The sequence below is a fragment of the Prenolepis imparis genome, unplaced genomic scaffold (assembly GCF_030444845.1).
Source record: "Prenolepis imparis isolate NDT839.2.m4 unplaced genomic scaffold, iyPreImpa1.0 SCAF_12, whole genome shotgun sequence".
Classification (NCBI taxonomy): domain Eukaryota; kingdom Metazoa; phylum Arthropoda; class Insecta; order Hymenoptera; family Formicidae; genus Prenolepis; species Prenolepis imparis.
Genome location: NW_028141170.1, coordinates 8,770,918 through 8,790,420, shown reverse-complemented (window position 1 = coordinate 8,790,420; position 19,503 = coordinate 8,770,918). Strand labels below are relative to the sequence as shown.

The 19,503-nt window shown below is 30.6% G+C and overlaps 6 protein-coding genes across 11 annotated transcripts; 4 read left to right on the top strand and 2 right to left on the bottom strand.

Moving 5' to 3' along the window:
- Positions 1-175: 175 nt before the first annotated feature.
- On the bottom strand, positions 176-1,290 carry LOC145944059 (uncharacterized). The gene is made up of 2 exons (XM_083052063.1): positions 1,166-1,290; positions 176-971 (listed from the first exon to the last, which is right to left on the bottom strand). Exon 2 carries the CDS (start codon positions 948-950, stop codon positions 450-452), a length of 501 nt encoding a protein of 166 aa, XP_082908189.1. The 5' UTR covers positions 951-971; positions 1,166-1,290; the 3' UTR covers positions 176-449.
- Positions 1,291-2,306: 1,016 nt separating this feature from the next.
- Positions 2,307-6,568, top strand: Naam (Nicotinamide amidase). The gene is made up of 6 exons (XM_083052055.1): positions 2,307-2,585; positions 2,647-2,887; positions 3,147-3,482; positions 4,066-4,302; positions 4,648-4,892; positions 5,170-6,568. The coding sequence occupies exons 1-6, from the start codon at positions 2,452-2,454 to the stop codon at positions 5,726-5,728; spliced, it is 1,752 nt and encodes a 583-aa protein (XP_082908181.1). The 5' UTR covers positions 2,307-2,451; the 3' UTR covers positions 5,729-6,568.
- Positions 6,569-6,837: 269 nt separating this feature from the next.
- LOC145944058 (ribonuclease H1-like) lies at positions 6,838-9,005 on the top strand. 2 transcript variants are annotated; one of them, XM_083052061.1, is made up of 7 exons: positions 6,838-6,972; positions 7,348-7,575; positions 7,652-7,813; positions 7,918-8,107; positions 8,219-8,349; positions 8,429-8,693; positions 8,793-9,005. In XM_083052061.1, the coding sequence occupies exons 2-7, from the start codon at positions 7,475-7,477 to the stop codon at positions 8,886-8,888; spliced, it is 945 nt and encodes a 314-aa protein (XP_082908187.1). In that variant the 5' UTR covers positions 6,838-6,972; positions 7,348-7,474; the 3' UTR covers positions 8,889-9,005. The 2 variants fall into 2 exon arrangements, with proteins under 2 accessions (XP_082908187.1, XP_082908188.1); XM_083052062.1 differs by having other exon boundaries at positions 6,862-6,972; positions 7,500-7,575.
- Positions 8,750-10,374, bottom strand: LOC145944062 (uncharacterized). Of its 2 annotated transcripts, XM_083052071.1 has the most exons (4): positions 10,244-10,374; positions 9,616-9,842; positions 9,372-9,518; positions 8,750-8,864 (listed from the first exon to the last, which is right to left on the bottom strand). In XM_083052071.1, exons 2-3 carry the CDS (start codon positions 9,696-9,698, stop codon positions 9,389-9,391), a joined length of 213 nt encoding a protein of 70 aa, XP_082908197.1. In that variant the 5' UTR covers positions 9,699-9,842; positions 10,244-10,374; the 3' UTR covers positions 8,750-8,864; positions 9,372-9,388. The 2 variants fall into 2 exon arrangements, with proteins under 2 accessions (XP_082908197.1, XP_082908196.1); XM_083052070.1 differs by lacking the exon at positions 8,750-8,864 and having other exon boundaries at positions 9,186-9,518.
- A 19-nt stretch (positions 10,375-10,393) lies between these two features.
- On the top strand, positions 10,394-12,249 carry LOC145944061 (uncharacterized). 2 transcript variants are annotated; one of them, XM_083052068.1, is made up of 4 exons: positions 10,394-10,471; positions 11,244-11,297; positions 11,381-11,612; positions 11,858-12,249. In XM_083052068.1, the coding sequence occupies exons 1-4, from the start codon at positions 10,455-10,457 to the stop codon at positions 11,960-11,962; spliced, it is 408 nt and encodes a 135-aa protein (XP_082908194.1). In that variant the 5' UTR covers positions 10,394-10,454; the 3' UTR covers positions 11,963-12,249. The 2 variants fall into 2 exon arrangements, with proteins under 2 accessions (XP_082908194.1, XP_082908195.1); XM_083052069.1 differs by lacking the exon at positions 10,394-10,471 and adding an exon at positions 10,526-10,682.
- A 928-nt stretch (positions 12,250-13,177) lies between these two features.
- On the top strand, positions 13,178-18,243 carry Rpb7 (DNA-directed RNA polymerase II subunit RPB7). 3 transcript variants are annotated; one of them, XR_014426572.1, is made up of 10 exons: positions 13,178-13,301; positions 13,440-13,549; positions 13,617-13,776; positions 13,890-13,940; positions 14,122-14,187; positions 14,263-14,334; positions 14,403-14,436; positions 16,302-16,423; positions 16,564-16,741; positions 17,553-18,243. XR_014426572.1 is itself a non-coding variant. In XM_083051550.1 (9 exons), the coding sequence occupies exons 1-9, from the start codon at positions 13,290-13,292 to the stop codon at positions 16,681-16,683; spliced, it is 747 nt and encodes a 248-aa protein (XP_082907676.1). In that variant the 5' UTR covers positions 13,178-13,289; the 3' UTR covers positions 16,684-16,823. The 3 variants fall into 3 exon arrangements, 2 of the variants coding, with proteins under 2 accessions (XP_082907676.1, XP_082907677.1); XM_083051550.1 differs by lacking the exon at positions 17,553-18,243 and having other exon boundaries at positions 16,564-16,823; XM_083051551.1 differs by lacking the exons at positions 16,302-16,423; positions 16,564-16,741; positions 17,553-18,243 and adding an exon at positions 14,513-15,289.
- Positions 18,244-19,503: the final 1,260 nt, after the last annotated feature.

The following is a 19,503-nucleotide window of genomic DNA, read 5'->3' as shown; positions in this document are numbered from 1 at the left end:
TTATTTTACTACTTGTTATTCTTCGTACATAGTATACAACATGCAGAAAAGATGTTATTGTTAGACAATAGATAGTTGATGTTGTAACAAAACAGCAATGAATCAACAGAAAAAATATTTTAAATGTTTACAGTTACAAATTGACCTCTCTTTTTCTTTACACATCCTTCTTTTATTCTCTCCCTTCCTAAGATATCTAAATTGTTATAGATTTTTAATTCCCACAAGTTTCAATATATGTATATAATTGTCATAAGCTATATTTCTCAAGAATCTTAATTAATTTAATTAAAAATTTAATTAACAAAAGTTTTAATAATTACAAATACAATCAGTTTTTATTCTCCTAATTAAAATCTTTCGTACAAGATACTTTATTTAAGAAACTGAACAAGTTCCTAATTAATTTTGACACATTTTCAGAGAACATTTCAAATCTACTAATAAATTCAACTCTTCTGTTTAGGCACGATATCTTTGGATACTTTTCCATAAACACCTAAAATGCCGCTATCTTTCTTACGCTGTTTCCTGGATTTAGATTTACGCAAACTACTTGTGAATCCAGATATGTGTTTTTCCTCTTTCTTCTTTTCCTTCTCTATTTGTCGACGCGCCTTTAATGCCTTATAATTCATCCTTCTATTCTTAGGAGGTATCGCGCCTAAACTGATGGCAAGCTCGACTTTTGCTCTTCTTGCCTTTGGTTTCTCGAAACCAGACATACCGAATTTAATAATTTCATACCGCAACTTTTTCATCTCCTTTTCTTGTTGTTCCTTCATTTCAGCAGGCGTTTGCTTTGTTTGAGAATTCTCCTGGTCCTCTTTATTGTGCGAGCCATCTGTAGGTTTCAACTTTTTCTTTGGAGCTTCATAATTCACAGCGATATAATCACTTGCTGTATTTTTCTTGACTTGAGATCCACGGGTTGGCACAAAGTCTTCCATCTTTCCTTCTCAGTCTCTTTCCTTAAATTGAAAAAAAATATTTTATCAGAGAAAATGTTAACTTCAATTGACAATAAATAGGCTAGAGGAATTAATCATTACAGAGAATAGTTTACAAAAATCGCAAATATATAAAAGAACATTTTAAATATATTTTTAACAAGAAAATAAATTATTAATAATATGTAGTGTTTTGAATTTATATATCAACTTACAATCATACTAGGTTAGCGGTATATTAACAAAAATATTGCTTCTCTCTTCCGTTCAGAATATGTTGTCGGAAACAAACGCAGACGACATGGAGACATGGACTAGAGGAAGACTCTCTAGGGAATTTTTAAAATCGCGATTATGTTGTCATCTTTTTCTCGATGTTATGGCACAGTATATATAGTATATACAAGAGTAACTCGAAGCTAGACGAAGACTCTCTAGGGAATTTTTATAATCGCGATTATGTTGTCATCTTTTTCTCGATCTTATGGCACAGTATATACAGTATATATAGTAGCGCAACTCGAAGCTAGACAAAGACTCTCTAGGGAATTTTTTAAATCGCTATTATGTTGTCGTCTTTTTCTCGACCTTATGGCATAGTATATACAGTATATACAGTAGCGTAACTCGAAGCTAGACGAAGACTCTCTAGGGAATTTTTATAATCGCGATTATGTTGTCATCTTTTTCTCGACCTTATGGCATAGTATATACAGTATATACAGTAGCGTAACTCGAAGCTAGACGAAGACTCTCTAGGGAATTTTTATAATAGCGATTATGTTGTCATCTTTTTCTCGACCTTATGGCATAGTATATACAGTATATACAGTAGCGTAACTCGAAGCTAAACGAAGACTCGCTAGGGAATTTTTAAAATCGCTATTATGTTGTCATCTTTTTCTCGATCTTATGGCACGGTATATACAATATATACAGTAGCGCAACTCGAAGCTAGACAAAGACTCTCTAGGGAATTTTCAAAATCGCGATTATGTTGTCATCTTTTTCTCGATCTTATGGCACAGTATATACAGTATATATAGTAGCGCAACTCGAAGCTAGACGAAGACTCTCTAGGGAATTTTCAAAATCGCGATTATGTTGTCATCTTTTTCTCGATGTTATGGCACAGTATATATAATATATACAAGCGTAACTCGAAGCTAGACGAAGACTCTCTAGGGAATTTTTATAATCGCGATTATGTTGTCATCTTTTTCTCGATCTTATGGCACAGTATATATAGTATATATAGTAACGCAACTCGAAGCTAGACGAAGACTCTCTAGGGAATTTTTAAAATTGCGATTTGATGTTGTCATCTTTTTCTCGATCTTATAGTTAGAGAAAAAGAGCTAGAGATGCCACTTTCAGCGCTTCCTACGTCCATGACATAACCTTACAAAGAAAAAAAAATTGATTTAATTTAAATATTAGCGGCTTTTGACAGGAGAACGAATCCCGAAAATATAATTTTGCCAATATTATCATCTCCAGGATGTCGGAATATCCGCCTATTAATGTTCATCTGGCGGTGAACAGAGTTGATTTTAACCTGATAACGAATGAGGGCGACCAACCACGACTTTACACCCCCGGCGAGGAGATATCCAGTCAACCGGATTTCCTGAGGTAGATTAGATTTTCGGTTGCACACAATACGCGATTACGAAAATTCATTATCTAATGTTAGAGGTCATGGAACCTACGTCGACGAGGAAAAAACGTTGCGTGCGTCAGTCGCTGGAGTTCTGGAGAAGGTCAACAAACTTATATCCATCAGGCCTCTAAAAGCGCGTTACAACGGCGAGATCGGGGATCTTATCGTAGGTAGAATAACAGAGGTGCAACAAAAGCGTTGGAAGGTTGATGTGAATTCCAAGCTCGACGCCGTCCTGCTGTTGTCCAGCGTTAATTTACCTGGTGGTGAATTGGTAAAGATATATATTAATATATTTGTTTTTTTTTTTTTTTAGTATTTATATAAAATGTTCACAGAAAGTTATATCTTCTCCATTTAATTATAGATTTTTCAAAATATATAAAAATAATTCTGTTCAAATTTTAAGATTAAATTAATCTTAGAATTTGCAAAGTCTTGTAATAATGTTATTTCTGTAACTAATTATAATACATCTATGATATATTTCTAATAAAAAATATAATATATAAAAATGCTCTTAAATTTCACAGAGAAGAAGATCAGCCGAAGATGAACAGACAATGCGCAGGTACTTACAGGAGGGGGACCTGGTTTGCGCAGAGGTGCAGTCGATCTTTGCTGACGGTTCCCTTTCATTGCACACGCGAGTGCTGAAGTATGGCAAACTGTCGCAGGGGATAATGTTGAAAGTACCACCGATGCTGATCCAGCGCAAGAAGACACATTATCATAATCTGGATAATGGTGCCACTCTAATACTTGGTTACAATGGCTATGTGTGGATCGGTGCAAACATTCAGAACGTCGATAAATCCGAGGGCGGTTTCACCGAGGATCTGTCAAAAATTCCGTTGGAGAATCGCGAGGTGTGTGCGCGATTGCGTAACTGTATTTTGATCTTGGCGCAGTGTAACATGCTGTTGTCTGACACTTCCGTAACTTATGCTTACGAAGAATCCGCCAAGTACAAAGTGCACGAACTGTTGCAACCCGAAGCAATGGTCGATGTATCGTTATTGACGCATCAAAGACTTACGCGATCTGTTATAACACTCTAAATAAACGCAATTTGATCATCACCAAAATAAAGAAATGAAGTATTAAAGTAATGAACATGAAACTCTAAAAGAGAGAAAATTAAATGCAATAAATGAGAGAGTTAATGAATGATTTTTTAAGTTATTAATCCTGAAATATAAGATATAGCAAATAAAACTAGATTTTACGATTGAGTTAAACGATAAGAACGATATTTATAGGTACCTCGCTCCTTTCTGAAAAAATGTGTCGGGCCGAATTAATAGATTGCGTATTGCAGTAACGTCGAAATGAATTATATATAAGATACTGCAGTATTTTTCATCAATAGATATAGATTTGGCAAACTAGTCTTAGGTGTAAAAGGCAATCACGGAGAAACGCTAATCTGAGTATTGATTAAACAAATAGAGTCTAGAAACAAGCAGTCGGCAAGTGGTAGAGCTGAGAGACATGAACGCATGTTTTAACGCCTTCGATAAAGACGGCGACGGATTCCTATCAATCTCGGAGTTCGATCTTATCTGCCGTGCGTTATTTCGAAATGATCGCGGCAAGATCTATGGCCTTGAAGAAGATCAACTGCGCGAGGTGTATTCGATCTTTGATTTCAAAGGAGACGGCATGATCGATAAGGAAGAATTCGAGGTACATAAATACTCGATTATAACATTTGTTTTACATATCATTTAACAAATGTAAAAAATTTAATTAATATTAATTTAATTTTCTAAATTCTTTCATGAATAATAGAAGAAGAAATATTACACTTTAGAACAAAGTTACTATATACATGCTTTAAAAATCTTGCTATATTTTATCTAGAATAATAGTAGAATGTTTTTATATAATAGTATTTAAAAAATTTTGAAGTAATATCCTCTTTCTAAAGTCTGCATTATTTTTACTTATTTCTACTGATTATAATTGCTGAATAATGAATTTCCTATGTTTTTGTTAACATAGTTAATACTAAAACTTTTCTATTTGTAGTTTTGCTGGAACCGATGGATCAAAATATGCACACGTCCTAAGAGTGCTTTTTTAATCGTGGATGTGCAAAACGACTTTATAACAGGTTCCCTGAATATAAAGCAATGCGCTGCGCAGCACGACGGTTCGGAGGTGATCGAACCGATTAATCGTCTTCTGGAAACCATACCGTTCGACGCGGTGTTTTACTCCTTGGACTGGCATCCCGTGGATCACGTGTCCTTTATCGATAATTTGCACCTCAGGTAGTCGCAATAGAAATCACACTATAACAATTAAAAAGGTCCTTATATCAGTTTCCTTATACATAAGTCTCGCAAAATGTTAAATTCTACTTTTATAAATACTTTTTATTAAAGTATATTTTATTAAAGTATATTTTATTAAAATATATCAAAAATTTTACATATTAATTAATTAATTAATAAAAACTTTAGATCTAAAAGACACTTGAATTGCGCATCTAGACAGAAAAAGAAAACAAATAAACTTCTTTCGATTGATCTTCATTTACATTACCAGGGAAGTGGACATCAGCAGCAGTATCTCGAAGGAAGCAGCGCGAGTTTACGACACGGTGACGTTTCGGGGGCCGCCGTTGTTGAAGCAACGTTTGTGGCCGCGTCATTGCGTGCAGGACTCGTGGGGCGCCGAGCTTCACAAGGACCTGAAGATCGTGGACAACGCGATCAAGATCTACAAGGGCACAAACCCGGAGGTGGATTCGTACTCGGTGTTCTGGGACAACAAGAAGCTGACCGAGACTACGCTGTCGTCGCAGCTGCAGGAGAAGGGCGCAACGGACATCTACATCTGCGGATTAGCTTACGACGTATGCGTGGGTGCTACTGCTGTTGACGCCCTCACCAGCGGCTACCGCACTATACTTATCGACGATTGCAGCCGCGGCGTGGATCTCGTCGACATCGAAAAGACCAAGGCCACAGTGATAGCCAGCAACGGCGTGATAGTGAATTCCAGCCAAGTGAAGGCGATGATGGAAGGAAGAGATCGACGACCGGAGCTGGGCTACAAGCTCGCCCTAGAGATCAAGCACAAATTAAGATTCGATGATGAATAATTCTAGAAAATAGTGTAATATATCTAGAAGCTTCATATTGGTAGACATTGATATAAAAAGTCATAGATATATCTTTTATTTTAAAACACATTTCTTATAGCTCTGAAATAATTGAAAAAATTAATGAAGAGAAATGTGTAAAAAAATAAAATGGATATATCTTTTCTTGTTGAGCGTTAAAGTAAGTATTGAAAGTAGGCGTTAAATTTATTAATAAAATTGTTGTTTTTAGAAAGATTTTTCAAAGAGAAATAAAAGATATATACATGTTGGATTTAAGATACGAAATTTAGAGTGATATAGCATTAAATTTTTCTAGCTAGCGAAGATGTATAATACTTATTCAATTTAAATGGCTCAAATAGAAAAAGAGAAAATGTTGATCTAGACTGCATATAGGTACATCTAGGTGCCTATTACAGTTCTTTGAGTGAGTCTGCTCACGAGATGAAAATTACAAAAGTGAGAGATCACTATATTTCGATAAATGAAATCGTAGATAATTAGTGAGTCTCTCACTTTTGTAATTTTCACCTCGTGAGCTCACCTAAAAAGAACCATAATAGGCATCCTAATAAATAATATTTATTGAAAGATGTAAAAATATATTTTTTGAATTACTGGTAATTGTAGGTTTAGTTATGTGTATGTATATATTGTTGATTAGAGATAAGTAACAAAGTTTCCACAACAGATTCTTGTGAGCGTGTTTATTGTGTTATGGAAAAGATTTAAAATAAAAAATTAAAATCTATCTGCTATATGTTAAAATGCACAAACTAAAATTATTGTAATATTAAATATTATTTGAGCAAGAAAGAAAAAGAAAGTAGAAAATAAATAATAAGACAATATATGATATTATAAATCTTTTATTTATATCTAAAGATGATTTGTTACCTCATTCTCTTATAATTTCTATTAATTGTAATAAATTTTTAATTTTTTTAACGAAGGATTTATAAAATATTTGTAATAATTATTATAATAAATTATTATTATAAATAAAAAATATTTCTAAAATTATTATAATATTTATAATAGTTAAACAAATTCTTTATTTATTAAATTAAATAAAATTTTTATTTTACTTTTTTACACTTAAATCTGCCGATGTAAAAAAAATCACTCGCACGTGTCACCTAGCCTCACCTAACTTAACAGCTGTTTATATTCTCTGCTTACAGCTGTTCTGTTAAGATAAGAAAGTGAACTAACAGTTATTTGCAGTTTGAGCTAAATTTGTACGTAATCGAAACGAAACAGAGTCAAATGTTTTGATAAAAAAAACATTTTGCATATTAAATTATAAAATTTCATAATATAACCTCATTGTTAATTTCGTTGCAATTTTATTTTAAAAATACGATGCATGCACAATAATATTATCACATTTTTAAATTCTAGTATGGAACAAATTACAGAAATAAATACATCATAATTTGAGAGATGTTATGCATATTTTTATTACATAATTATTTTCTATAATTATTTTTTATAGAATAAGTTTTTATTTTTCTTGTTTTCAAATACTTGTGTATTATATATTTACAACACATATATAAAATTTATAGTTCTCTAATAGATCTTTTCTTAAAAGATTTCAATTTTTTTATCAGGAAATCCTGAGGGGGATAATGCATGAATGTTAATATTGATATGATGAAAGTAAAACTGTTACATATTAATAAACAAAAGTGTATGATTCTTCAGAAAAAAGGTCATCTAAATTGAGTAAATTTATTGATGAGATTGCATTTCATATTTGTAGCAAGGCAATATTTCCTTAATAGAATGCCTTACTATGCAGTTGCCAAAGGTCGAAAACCTGGAATTTATGTCACATGGTAAAAGAAACTATATAATTCAAAGATAAACTACTAACAAAAGTTAATTAAATGCAAGATTTTATATTTTCAAAAGGGATGAATGCAGTACTCAGGTTCTTAAATTTCCTGGATCCATATACAAAAAATTTGCTACAGAAAATGAGGCTCAAAAATTTATAAAAGAACGGTCCTCTTCAATTGTAGAAACAAGTTTGACCAAAAATTCTGTCTTGTCGAAAATTAATAAACCTGTAGAGTAAATATCAATTGTTTTTAACGCAAAGCAAGAAAAAAAATATAAAACTAAAGCTTGTATTGTATATTAAAACAATATTGTTTAATACATGTATTTTTCTGCAGATTGCAAGTGCTACCAAATCAAGTATTTCCACTTGGAAACAAACAATCTGCAACAGTTCAGGCAAAATTATTGTCAACACACTCAAAAAGAGCTTTATCAGTAAATAGGGATACCAGTGAACAACCAAATAAAAAAAGAAAAGTTATATCAGATGATGCTGACTTTACTTCAATTAAATCCTCTGATCAGGTTTGAGGCAAAAACACTTTACGAGATATAAAATATATTGATTTATGAATTAATAAATTGTATTATGAAAAATTCACATATATTATATCTTGTAATTGTGGGACTGTACAGGATGGCAAAGTGGATTTTATCGTGGACAAAGATGGCTATGTGAATGTCTTCACGGATGGTGCGTGCAGTTCCAATGGATATAAAAACGCACGTGCTGGTATCGGCGTTTGGTTTCAAGACAATCATCCATTGTACAATTCATTTCTGTTTTATTTTTCACACTTTTTAATATTTAATAGATAGTTTAGAAAAGAATTATAATTTCCATAGAAATGTATCTCAACCTGTGGAGGGACGACCGACCAACAACATGGCAGAAATCCAAGCCGTCACAGTAGCTGCAAGACAGGCTAAGAAGGCAGGAATAAAAAAACTCAAGATCAATACTGATTCAAAATTCCTCATCTCTTGCATCACGAAATGGATGCCAAATTGGAAGAAGAGAGGATGGAAGACAATAGGTAATAAGCCAGTCATAAATAAAACGGAGTTGTTGGAAATGGAGAAAGAACTGGAATCACTGATCATTACTTGGGTAAGCAATTCTTCATTTAAAATTTCATTATATATATATAATTTAATAAATATACTATGGTAGAAATATTGTGCAATCCATAAGTAATCAATTTTGTAGAATCATGTGAATGGACATGTAGGAATTCATGGTAATGAAATGGCAGACAAATTAGCGAGACAGGGCTGCTTGCTGTATAAATCAAACAAACAATAAAGACAAATATTTAATTAAAAATATAAAGGACATCCTATAACGTTTTAAATTAATATGTTCTATAAGTGAAATTTATATTTTATTTTTATAAACATAAATAAACTTTCATGTAAAATATTGAAGTTAGACATTAATTGGGGTCAAATTAATAATCAAATATATAAAGTGTTCATTTTGATTGCGAAGTGGATTAGCAATGAAGAATGTAATCAAATATACAACAAAATTGTTTATATATTATATATAAAGGTACACTATATCATGCCTTTATATATATAAATTCTTTAACATTGATTCTATAATTAAAGACATTCATTGTTAGATTATTATATTTTAAAATGTATGCGATATTTTTTTTCTTGTCGAGTGAAAATAAATATTCTTAATTAGAGACACAAACATTTGTTTAATTATGATTATAAATCTTTTACGTTGGGTACAAGTGATTAACACTGTATTAAAAATACTTATGAAAATCAGTACCTCTAATATACAAAATGCTACTTTTTGACAGAAGTATGAGCACTCTCGCTTATCGTCTGTTGACTCGATGATCTCGTCGAAATTTGTTTAAGAAGAATGTAAATATCTTCCGGAGATACTTGTAATGCCAGCAATTCCAATACGATGCTGAAAAAATTACGATAAAATATGTTAAATAAAATCGCGTAGAGGTTATGGAGAGTTTCGAGAATTCTTTGATAAGGTTATCTCGATAATATCTCACCGAAAAACGCCGGGTACCGCGGAGATTCCTGTTATTTCAGCCAGTTCGATCAATTCTTGCTGATGCGATTGCGGAAATGCCATTTTTTCAACAGAATTGTTTTACAAATTTTTGCATTTGCCGCGAAATTGTTTGCAACTCTCAATTCCACACACACAAATACTTCCACAAAAAATATATTTGCTAATAATCCGTTCTTTTCATGTCTCTTCTTGCAAGTCTTCTCTCTAAAACGAAAAAAATGTAATGTATAAAAAACAATCATTCTTGCAATTTTAAGGCATTCTACAAAATTCGTCGAAAAAATAAAAAAATATTGCATTTTTCTGTCATTTGTATATTCAATATTCAATGGATAGAGTGCTTTTCAATTTTCACGCATAATTTATAATAAATTTACAAAATATTTTAATAATTTAAATATATAATAAATATATAAATATAAATAAATAAATATAATATAGTTAATAGTTGTAATAAATTAAATTCTGTCATTTATCATAATAGTTTATAATAAATTAAATTGTCATTTATTATAAAAATTAAAATTATTTAATTTATTATATAAAATATAATATAATAAATTTATAATAAAATGACAGAAGAAATTTAATTAATTTATAATTACATTTAGCGCACGACGTACGATGAGCTTGTCAGATGTATCGATTGGCCATCGAGTAGGGAATTTCTAGAGTTTCGCAAGTTTCTTGCAACGACAGCCAATCAAAACATTCGAACGTCAAATGTGCCTAAAATGAACAGACCCACGATTTGATCACGTGATACAAAGACAAAGGGAATCACAGGATTCGAAATTAAAGTCGAAAAGGACGTGTATGTCACAGATGTCTATGTATGTATATATACATATATGCTTTATGTTTGTAATCTCTACATGTGTCTCTAGTCTATATAATCAGTTGCGTCAGAAATTGCGATTGATTCGAGATCAAAACGCCACGTAATCACGTAAGCCATTTTGGCGTGAAGATTTCTTTCTTGAAGATTTGCAGAAAGATTGAAGCTTGTATTAATTACTGATATTAGAAAAAGAAATTAACCGAGTAAGTTTTAAACATTTTGTATTCGCGAAAAAATATAATGAAAATCGATCTGAAATAATTTTATTCCGATTAATTAAGCTGATATGGATATGTTGCATTGATGCTTCCGCGTGTCAGTTTTATAGATGAATATCTTCTTTTGTTATATATTTTAGAACTAATATTAATTGTAAATAATAGAATTTCTTAGTAAGTAATAGAATTTTTAATAGTATTAATTACATTAAATTATTAATTTTTAATTTTTAATTTTTAACTAATTAAAAATACAAGGCTCTATATAGAATTAGTGTTTTTCAACTTTTTTTTCTCTTTATATTTGTTTTGAAACGCAATATCAGATATGTTTTCAAAGTAAGTATTATAAGTAAAAAAAAAAAGTAAAAAGTTATCAAAAAAGAGAAGACTTGGCAAGAAGCCTTTTTTGTTACAGAATGAAATAAATTTATATTTATTAAAGAAGAACAAAGTATTAGAAAATAAATATAATTATTCTAATAATAATAATAACAGATAATGTGATAATTAAAGTTAAAATTGTTATATTTTCTCTTTCAACAGGATGTCTTACTACGCGGTAGCTAATGGTCGTAATGTTGGAGTTTATGATAATTGGTAAGAAAAGCAAGCAGATTGTTGTACTTTAAAGTTACATATTTTTTCATTAAAGACTAAATGAAAATGGTTTTTGTTACAAGGGATGATTGTAATGACCAAGTTCATAGATATTCTAAATGCGATTTTCGAAAATTTGATACACCAGATCAAGCTTGGGACTATGTTGATCAACGTTCATCTTCAAGTGGAAACAAATATGTTAATGATTCATGCAAATCGAACAGTAAAGCCGTAGCTTGCAAAAGTGGCGGTCAAGTTGCACTAAAAAATGATTATCAAGAGGCTAGAGCCTATCAACGAACCGATTACATGGTATGAATTAAGAGAAAAAACTCTAATATAAAGAATTGTTTGATAAATATATTTTATTTTAATAATTATGACCCATTGCAATAAGAAATTTTTTAATATTTTCTATATATGTAATGTTAATTTTCTAGAGATACTTTGAATTTTTTGTAAGATAAAATGTTATAGCATTTTTAAGATATATTCTTTAATTATGTCTCCTTTAATTTTATCGTTTTTAAATTGAAATCATTTTTGTCGATTTGCAGGAAGGACGGAACGGCGTTGTTATGCGCGAACGTACTTTTACAAGTGGTCGACAAGGCAATGGTTACTTTGTTGAGAAACGCACACGTACCTACTGGGAAAAATAAGATGCTTAAAAAAAACATAATACAAAATAAGCATATATAAGTTCTCGATAAAAGTTTAAACACTAAGTTTGATATTGATTAAAGCATGTTTATTTTAGTTTTATATACATATTTGCAAGTTGCTGATTAATGTTATAATTTTTTTTTTATTAAGAGGTTACAAGCATTAACAAATAAGTTAATTTTTTTTGTCTGTGAAAGCAACATTTAAAAGTAATTAGAAAGAAAGATTAAATAACTTTTATTGATTAAATGCAACAATCCAATAAGCTGTGTATGAATTTTTATTTGTACGTTTTTTTTTTTCTTTTCTTTCATTCATTTAATAGTTTCTGGTTATTCAAAATATAATTTTTCTCTGAAGTTCTTATTTTTATAAATTTATATATGTATGTATGTATGAAGTATAGCAGATGTAAGATATTGTACAGATATGTTCGAATGTTGACGGCAGATTTTTTATATTTTGCATAAAGAATTTGTACAGATTTTTACGAGTTCTTATTCTCGATAATCTTCAAAAATAATCTTTAACTGCGACCAAATGAAAGTTTTTTTATTAGATCTACCAATCGGAAGATCCTATGTTAAATTGGCCAATTATAGCAATTTTATGTGACGTGCTGCATTCTCATTGGCTATACGTAGACTGATTATCGTTTAGTGATTATTATATGAAAACTTGCAATTATAGGCTTGTTTTCTATTCCTGCACTGATGAACTGGTGCAATAAGTTAGAATGAGACAAGTATATTATATCTAAAGGCTCATTGGCCGCGTTCAGCAGAAAAAGCAGCTTTGCAACTGTTGTAAAATTCGTGAATCTGATTGGTGTATTCTCTTAGGTTCAGCTAAGATGAAGAGAATACACCAATCAGATTCACGAATTTTACAACAGTTGCAAAGCTGCTTTTTCTGCTGAACGCGGCCATTTTTCAACAACCAATAAGCGAGGTAATATTAGCAATGGCGTAAAAAATATTGCTTCGCTTATTGGTTGCTGCTCGCTGCTTGACGCTTGACGCGTCCTGTCTGAATGAGCCTTAAGGCCAGAGCACAGACTTTTGCATAACGCATATGTATAAGAAATTTGATTAGTCTATAAACGTATGCATAAGAAATTCAACCAATCGAATTTCTTATGCATATGCGTATGCAAAAGTTTGTGCTCGGGCCTTTATGTTTGAAAAAGCGCCTTAAAGCATCGATGGCAACATAAATTCCCTAAAAATCTGCTTGTAATATGGCGTGAGCTTTGACTATATAAATTTATATAGTCAAAGGGCGTGAGAATGTTTACGCTTGAGTGCGACATAAAAGTGCATCATGTTTTATCACGTAAATTAATTTTTGCATATTTTTCCTAATAATTTATTAATTAATTTTATTTATTAATAATAATTTTTATTATTAATCATTTTTTAATTTAAATGTAAGCATGAAATATTAATTGCTATATTTAATTTTTTTAAATAGATTTCGTTGGAGCACGAGATTCTGTTGCATCCGCGGTATTTTGGTCCTCAATTACTTGATACAGTAAAGCAGAAACTTTACACAGAAGTGGAAGGCACTTGTACAGGAAAGTAAGTAATCACAAATTCGTAAAAAATTAATATCAAAAATTTCGATTTTAATCATATCTTTATACAGATATGGCTTCGTCGTCGCAGTCACGACGATAGACAATATAGGAGCTGGAATTATACAGCCAGGACAAGGCTTCGTAGTTTATCCAGTCAAATACAAAGCCATTGTATTCAGACCATTCAAAGGTGAAGTGCTGGATGCGATTGTAACGCAAGTGAATAAGGTATAACTAGATGTTTCATTTGAAAACATATAGACTCTTCCATATGAATATTAATTCCTTCACAAAGGTAATCATCAAACACCTGTTTGAAATTTTGCTTTTAATATTTGCAGGTTGGAATGTTTGCCGAAATAGGTCCACTCTCATGTTTTATATCTCATCATGTAAGTAAATACATATGACATATATAATTATAAACTTACAATAATATATAAAATAATATAAACTTACAATACTAAGAAATAAAATTTTAAAAATTATGGTGCATAAGATTTTAATTAATAAAACAATAGTGCTTGCAATATAAAATAAGATTTTAGAAGCTTAACTTTAAATTTTTTGTAGTCAATCCCAGAGGATATGCAATTTTGTCCAAATGTAAATCCAGCTTGCTATAAATCAAAGGAAGAAGTAAGTCATATCACAGAGCTTTATAATAAAAATTTTTAAGAGTCTGATAATAACAAGTTGAAATATATTTTTCAGGATGTAGTTATTCAAGCGGATGATGAAATTAGGTTGAAAATAGTGGGTACAAGAGTTGATGCTACAGGAATTGTAAGTATTAAACTTACAATGGGAATCATTTTGCATTACATTAATTTATTAAATAACTTATTTTTCAGTTTGCCATCGGAACTTTAATGGACGATTACTTAGGTAACAAGACTAACACTTTGAATTTTAATATGTTTAAGTTTAATATACTACTTATAATTTATTTTTATCTTTACAGGTCTTGTTTGCAATTAATGTATTTGCATTCTGCTGTGCAAAAACTTTTTTAAGTTTATGAAAACTTTTTTTTATGTCTAAAAACATAAGATATAAAAATGTATAAAGAATTTCCTACATTTATACGTAACAAAATATCAATTGGATTAAAAAGTTTGGAAATTTAGAAAGTAATATGAAAGAACCATTTTAACCAAATAATAACAATCATTTTAATATTAAATATGACTCTGTCTTTATGCCTTTTTAAAAGTAATATCATAAATTAAAACAACAAAAATTATAAATTTATGAAAATTCTATATTTAAAAATACATATATTGAAGGAACATTTAATATTGTTTTGTGTTAACAATCCAGAAGGGAAACAAATAAGATATCATTATATCAACTAATATAAATTAAATATCAATTTTGTTAAATTTTTTTTTCATGCATTTTCCAACATTTGTCAGTTATATTACACATTTTAATATAATCTATCTGTTTCTTTACACAGAAATACTAGTGCAAAATTATTTGATCGTTACTCTTGCTAAAAATAAATATAGATAGCTTATACATATTATAGGTAGTTTAATTATACAAGATATTGTTTATATACATGTTTTTAATTCATACGTCTCACTTATTCACTATCAATAATTGTTATACATTTGCAAGGAAACGTATACTGGTATACATTCTCAAAATCGCCGATTTGTGGAAAAAAGCATTCTTCTTGTTGCAATTCGTTGTGACAGTTCGAATAAAATTATGCAATTTCAGTGCTCGACAATTATTGCCGTCCGAATCATTTATTTCAATTAATGCAATTTTAAATCTGGACTCAATTCAATAAAGTTCTCGTCGCATTATTAAACATGTTTGCAAAACTTTTGAATAGTGCTAATTTCGATGCAATGCTTAGGTCATCTTTTTTCGTAACTACGTCTTGATCGGGCATCACTTTGTCCGCAACATGCTTGTAGACTTTCCCATTGCCATTAACATAAAAAGTAGAGAAGCCATCATACCATCTAAAATAATTACATATTTCTTTGCTTGAATTATTCTTACATATTAAATATTAATTATTTCTGCAATCATTACTGTATATTTCATTAAATTGAAAATTAAATAATGTTCTATTTTGCTAAAGATAAAATTAATGAAAAGATTTACTGTTACTATATTGATGTGTTTGTATAGTATACTTACATTTCGTGATTGCTGTCTATAGAATCTCGTATTTTCCAAAATCTATATTTCCAAAACATGTAGAACACCTTCCAGCCTGAAACACCTCGTATACGCCAACGAATCTTTACAGTACCATCATCGCTATGCATTGTGATCTTTATAACTTCAAACCCGACATGTGCAAATCTTAAATGACCAATCATCTTCAAGAGTATTAATTGTTTTGCATAATTCATAAGTCCCCTGTAAGTACACAAAAACGTATGTACTTTGCAGAAATTCGTAATATTATAAATTTTCGACTACTTAAAATACTTGACTCTACTTGAAACTAGCTCTTACCTTGTTGTCACTCCTCTAATATTATTAATAAAAATTAGATCCTTAGTATATATTGAATAATTCTGAGGTTTTACAAACAGCTTTGGTAACTGCAAACAATATTTCAATTAGAAAATTTTTAATAAAAATAAAATCTAATAAAAAAATCTCACACATACAGAGTATTTCAGAATTATTGTATTTTTGAAAAAAGTACAATAATTCTGAAATATTCTGTCAATTATCCAACGTACATCTTGACTAAGAAAATCAACTATGTGTTGCAGCTGTTCCTGCGATGGTTTACCCTCATTATCTTGCAATGGTGGTGGTTGAGGACTCGTCTTTAAAACGCTATCATCAGAGGTTAATAAAATATTTCTGTCGATATTTGACTTCCAACTACTGTGTAAGCTTTCTGAAGAAATCATTCTATTATTATCTAGAAACGAATTATTCTCATCATTTTCTACAATGTTTTCTCTCTGAAACACAGTAACATTGTCCGAGGAGAATCCTATAGGAATTATGTATTTTCTGCTTTTTGAGAGGGCAACGATGGATCTTTGGAACCTATTATGCAACCTATGCGAGCTCTGGTCCCAATACATTGTATCTCTCCTAATCTTGCCATCGACGTATCGCCTATCTAGCTTCTTATTCCATTGACTACAAGTGTCAAGAGAAGCAAGCGATAAATTTGAATGCAATGTACAACTCACAAAAGGTATGGTTGATGGTTTGCTTGTAGCATTTGCTCTTACTGATAATGCTCTTTGTGTACCCAAAAACTGAAATTTTATATATACACAATTAGCACATAGCTATCATAACAACTATAATATAAAAAGAAACAAAATATGACAATTAATATATTTTTATCAATTATAAGTAGAATAAAAAATGACAAAAATATTAGGCCTAATTTGTACTATTGTTACTTTATTTATATTTATTATATTTATATTATATATATTTATATTTGTACTTCTATTCAAAATTAAATTGGTTTATAAATTTAATTTGTAATTATTAGGTTTTTTATTAGAAATATTATAATTATTATAGAATATATATTATAGATTATTATAGATTGACAAAAATAGTTAGGCTTGATATTTTTGCCAAAGAAAAATTCATTCCAAACATAGATCTCTCTACAATGAAAATAAAAAGAGATTGATACTCTATAGAGCATATATTACATGAATCAACAAACAATTCGGCATAATTTTTGCAACAACATGACGTTTCGTACATGTGTTATTTAACCATTCCTCGATTATTATAATTTAACGGAAGAGCCGAGGCTTCGTTTCACGGAGTATCATCGTAAAATAACATTAAAATATGCATTTAAAATAACCTAACCCTAAAGCCCACTTTAGAATCGTGCGATTATGTAAGTGTTCGAAGGTTAGGACACTCGCTCTCCGGCGTCAGCATCGTTCAACGAAATTCGCGTTCTCTTGGAGAGGATCTATACGCGAGATTCGTGGAACAAGATCTCGTTGACAGATGTAACGTACCTGTTTCAGAAAGGCGGACGACTCGACGTGTCGCTCGCGAAGCCGATGACGGTAGAGCTTCGACAGCGATTTTCGTCCGCTGACGAGCGACAACAGTCTACCGGGCAGCGCGCGAAAGTACAGGGACATGGTTGCGCGACGATCTCGATGATCTTCTTCGGATCAGAACGTCGACGGCATCCTCGACGAAGGTGCCAAGTTCGCGAGCACCGAACACGCCGCACAAAGCTGCGCGCGTGCTTCTTGACATTGAGCGACGACTTGACCGACTGTTCGTGAGTCATTTAGTTCTATTTCATTCCGGCAGAGGGCAGTCTCGCACTTTTACGTCAGCGCGGATCGAAGATCGATTGTGGTTGATATAAAATCGATTAAAATTGATTTAAATTTAATCGAACTTCGCGCGTGTTGGCGACTTTATTTTTATTTATATCAATTCGTTGAATTGTTTTTATGTAATCGAGTCATATGTGAATTTGCTGATTTATTCTTAGTTATATGATCTTGCAGTAAAGAGTTAATTTAACAACCTCTATAGGACTTTAATTAATTTTACTAATTCAATCTTGACATGTTTTATTCTGTTTAAAATTATTATAAAATATGTTGCCTGAAAAGATATTAATAAGACAAATGAAAAATGAATAGGGAATCAAGAGAAATCATTATATATATTGAAATTATATATTTTTTAATTATATATATATTCAATTATTATGTTTAAGAGTGTATTAATTTTTATCGAAATGCAACAGCAATTTATACAAAAAAAAAAACAAGTAAAAAGTAAATGAAATTTTTGTGAGAAACAACTATTTGTTATTCAGCATGATATTGATAATAATTTACTGTAATTTTGAGTAATAATATGTGTCAATAACTTTATCGAATTATCTTATTTTTCATGATAAATTATCTTTTTACTTTAAAAAAATATAGCAATCTTAAATCCTCTGAGACTATCCTTAAACGTGTATATAAAAGAAATTGTGTACGTGTCAGTCTGCATATGTTTATAAACTTGTAATTTAAAATAGTTTATAATATATATTCCACACACATATTAACTGCATAAAGTATAATTATATCATTTGTATAAAAGTAACATATATATATACATAGTTTACTGATGATATTGTTATTTCATCAACTATAAATAATAATGATGATATAATCTGAAATAATTAGAAAAAATTAAAATTAAAAAGCAAAATAAAATAATATTTAAATAACAAAATTTAATCGACTGTATCTTGGAGACTTTTTCCAATTGAAAAATGTTGCTCAAAAGACAAAATTCATTACATTCTTGATAGAACAAATTAATATAGAATATATCAAATGTACGAAAAGAATCTTCAATTATAAACAAATAACTGATAAACGTGCTCATTTTATATGAAATACAGAGGTATAAAAAGAAATATTGAAGCGTCTTTACGCAATATCTTATTTTTATTTCTTTCTAAAAACACAAAGCCACAGATTTTTTTTATATATTAGATATATATATTAATCTTCTATTTACGATTGTGTGCAAAAGATAAATAATTTCCGAGAACACATACGTCTGCAATTTATCAATTCAAGGAAGTTAATAACAATCTTGAAAGAGCAAAGTGCTGCTTCGCTACTACTGGATCACACGATCATAACTTTCATGAAATTATGCATGTATTCCGATAAGGGCAGCATGCTTTTACGGGTACATCCGAAGCCTCATCGTAATGCGCCAAGAGCATTACGGCATGAATACCAATAGATAAACACGGCCGATACTTTTTTTCGAGGGTCATCCTCGCGCGAGAATTCGTTGTCCAGGCACGGCTCTCTGCGAGAACCAGAACGCGTTTCCCTTATTTGTATTCCGCGGGGGAGAGAAACGCGTGGTGGTGGGCCACAAGGTAGAGAATCGCAAAAGAACCCGTACAGATAAGGCACGCTCACCTTGGCGGAGAGG

Bases quoted from the DNA above. Each gene is read 5' to 3' on its own strand.
- LOC145944062 (XM_083052071.1), bottom strand. From the start codon at position 9,698: ATGGCATTTCCGCAATCGCATCAGCAAGAATTGATCGAACTGGCTGAA. The intron at 9,519-9,615 runs GTGAGATATTAT...TAATTTTTTCAG, and splicing joins GCGGTACCCGGCGTTTTTCG to CATCGTATTGGAATTGCTGG.
- LOC145944061 (XM_083052068.1), top strand. The intron at 11,298-11,380 runs GTAAGAAAAGCA...TTTTGTTACAAG, and splicing joins GTTGGAGTTTATGATAATTG to GGATGATTGTAATGACCAAG. The intron at 11,613-11,857 runs GTATGAATTAAG...GTCGATTTGCAG, and splicing joins ATCAACGAACCGATTACATG to GAAGGACGGAACGGCGTTGT.
- LOC145944058 (XM_083052061.1), top strand. From the start codon at position 7,475: ATGAGATTGCATTTCATATTTGTAGCAAGGCAATATTTCCTTAATAGA. The intron at 7,576-7,651 runs GTAAAAGAAACT...TATTTTCAAAAG, and splicing joins CCTGGAATTTATGTCACATG to GGATGAATGCAGTACTCAGG. The intron at 8,694-8,792 runs GTAAGCAATTCT...TCAATTTTGTAG, and splicing joins AATCACTGATCATTACTTGG to AATCATGTGAATGGACATGT.
- Naam (XM_083052055.1), top strand. From the start codon at position 2,452: ATGTCGGAATATCCGCCTATTAATGTTCATCTGGCGGTGAACAGAGTT. The intron at 2,586-2,646 runs GTAGATTAGATT...ATCTAATGTTAG, and splicing joins AGTCAACCGGATTTCCTGAG to AGGTCATGGAACCTACGTCG. The intron at 3,483-4,065 runs GTGTGTGCGCGA...TTAAACAAATAG, and splicing joins TTCCGTTGGAGAATCGCGAG to AGTCTAGAAACAAGCAGTCG.
- LOC145944059 (XM_083052063.1), bottom strand. From the start codon at position 950: ATGGAAGACTTTGTGCCAACCCGTGGATCTCAAGTCAAGAAAAATACA.
- Rpb7 (XM_083051550.1), top strand. The intron at 13,550-13,616 runs GTAAGTAATCAC...ATCTTTATACAG, and splicing joins GAAGGCACTTGTACAGGAAA to ATATGGCTTCGTCGTCGCAG. The intron at 14,437-16,301 runs GTAACAAGACTA...TATGTGTTGCAG, and splicing joins TTTAATGGACGATTACTTAG to CTGTTCCTGCGATGGTTTAC.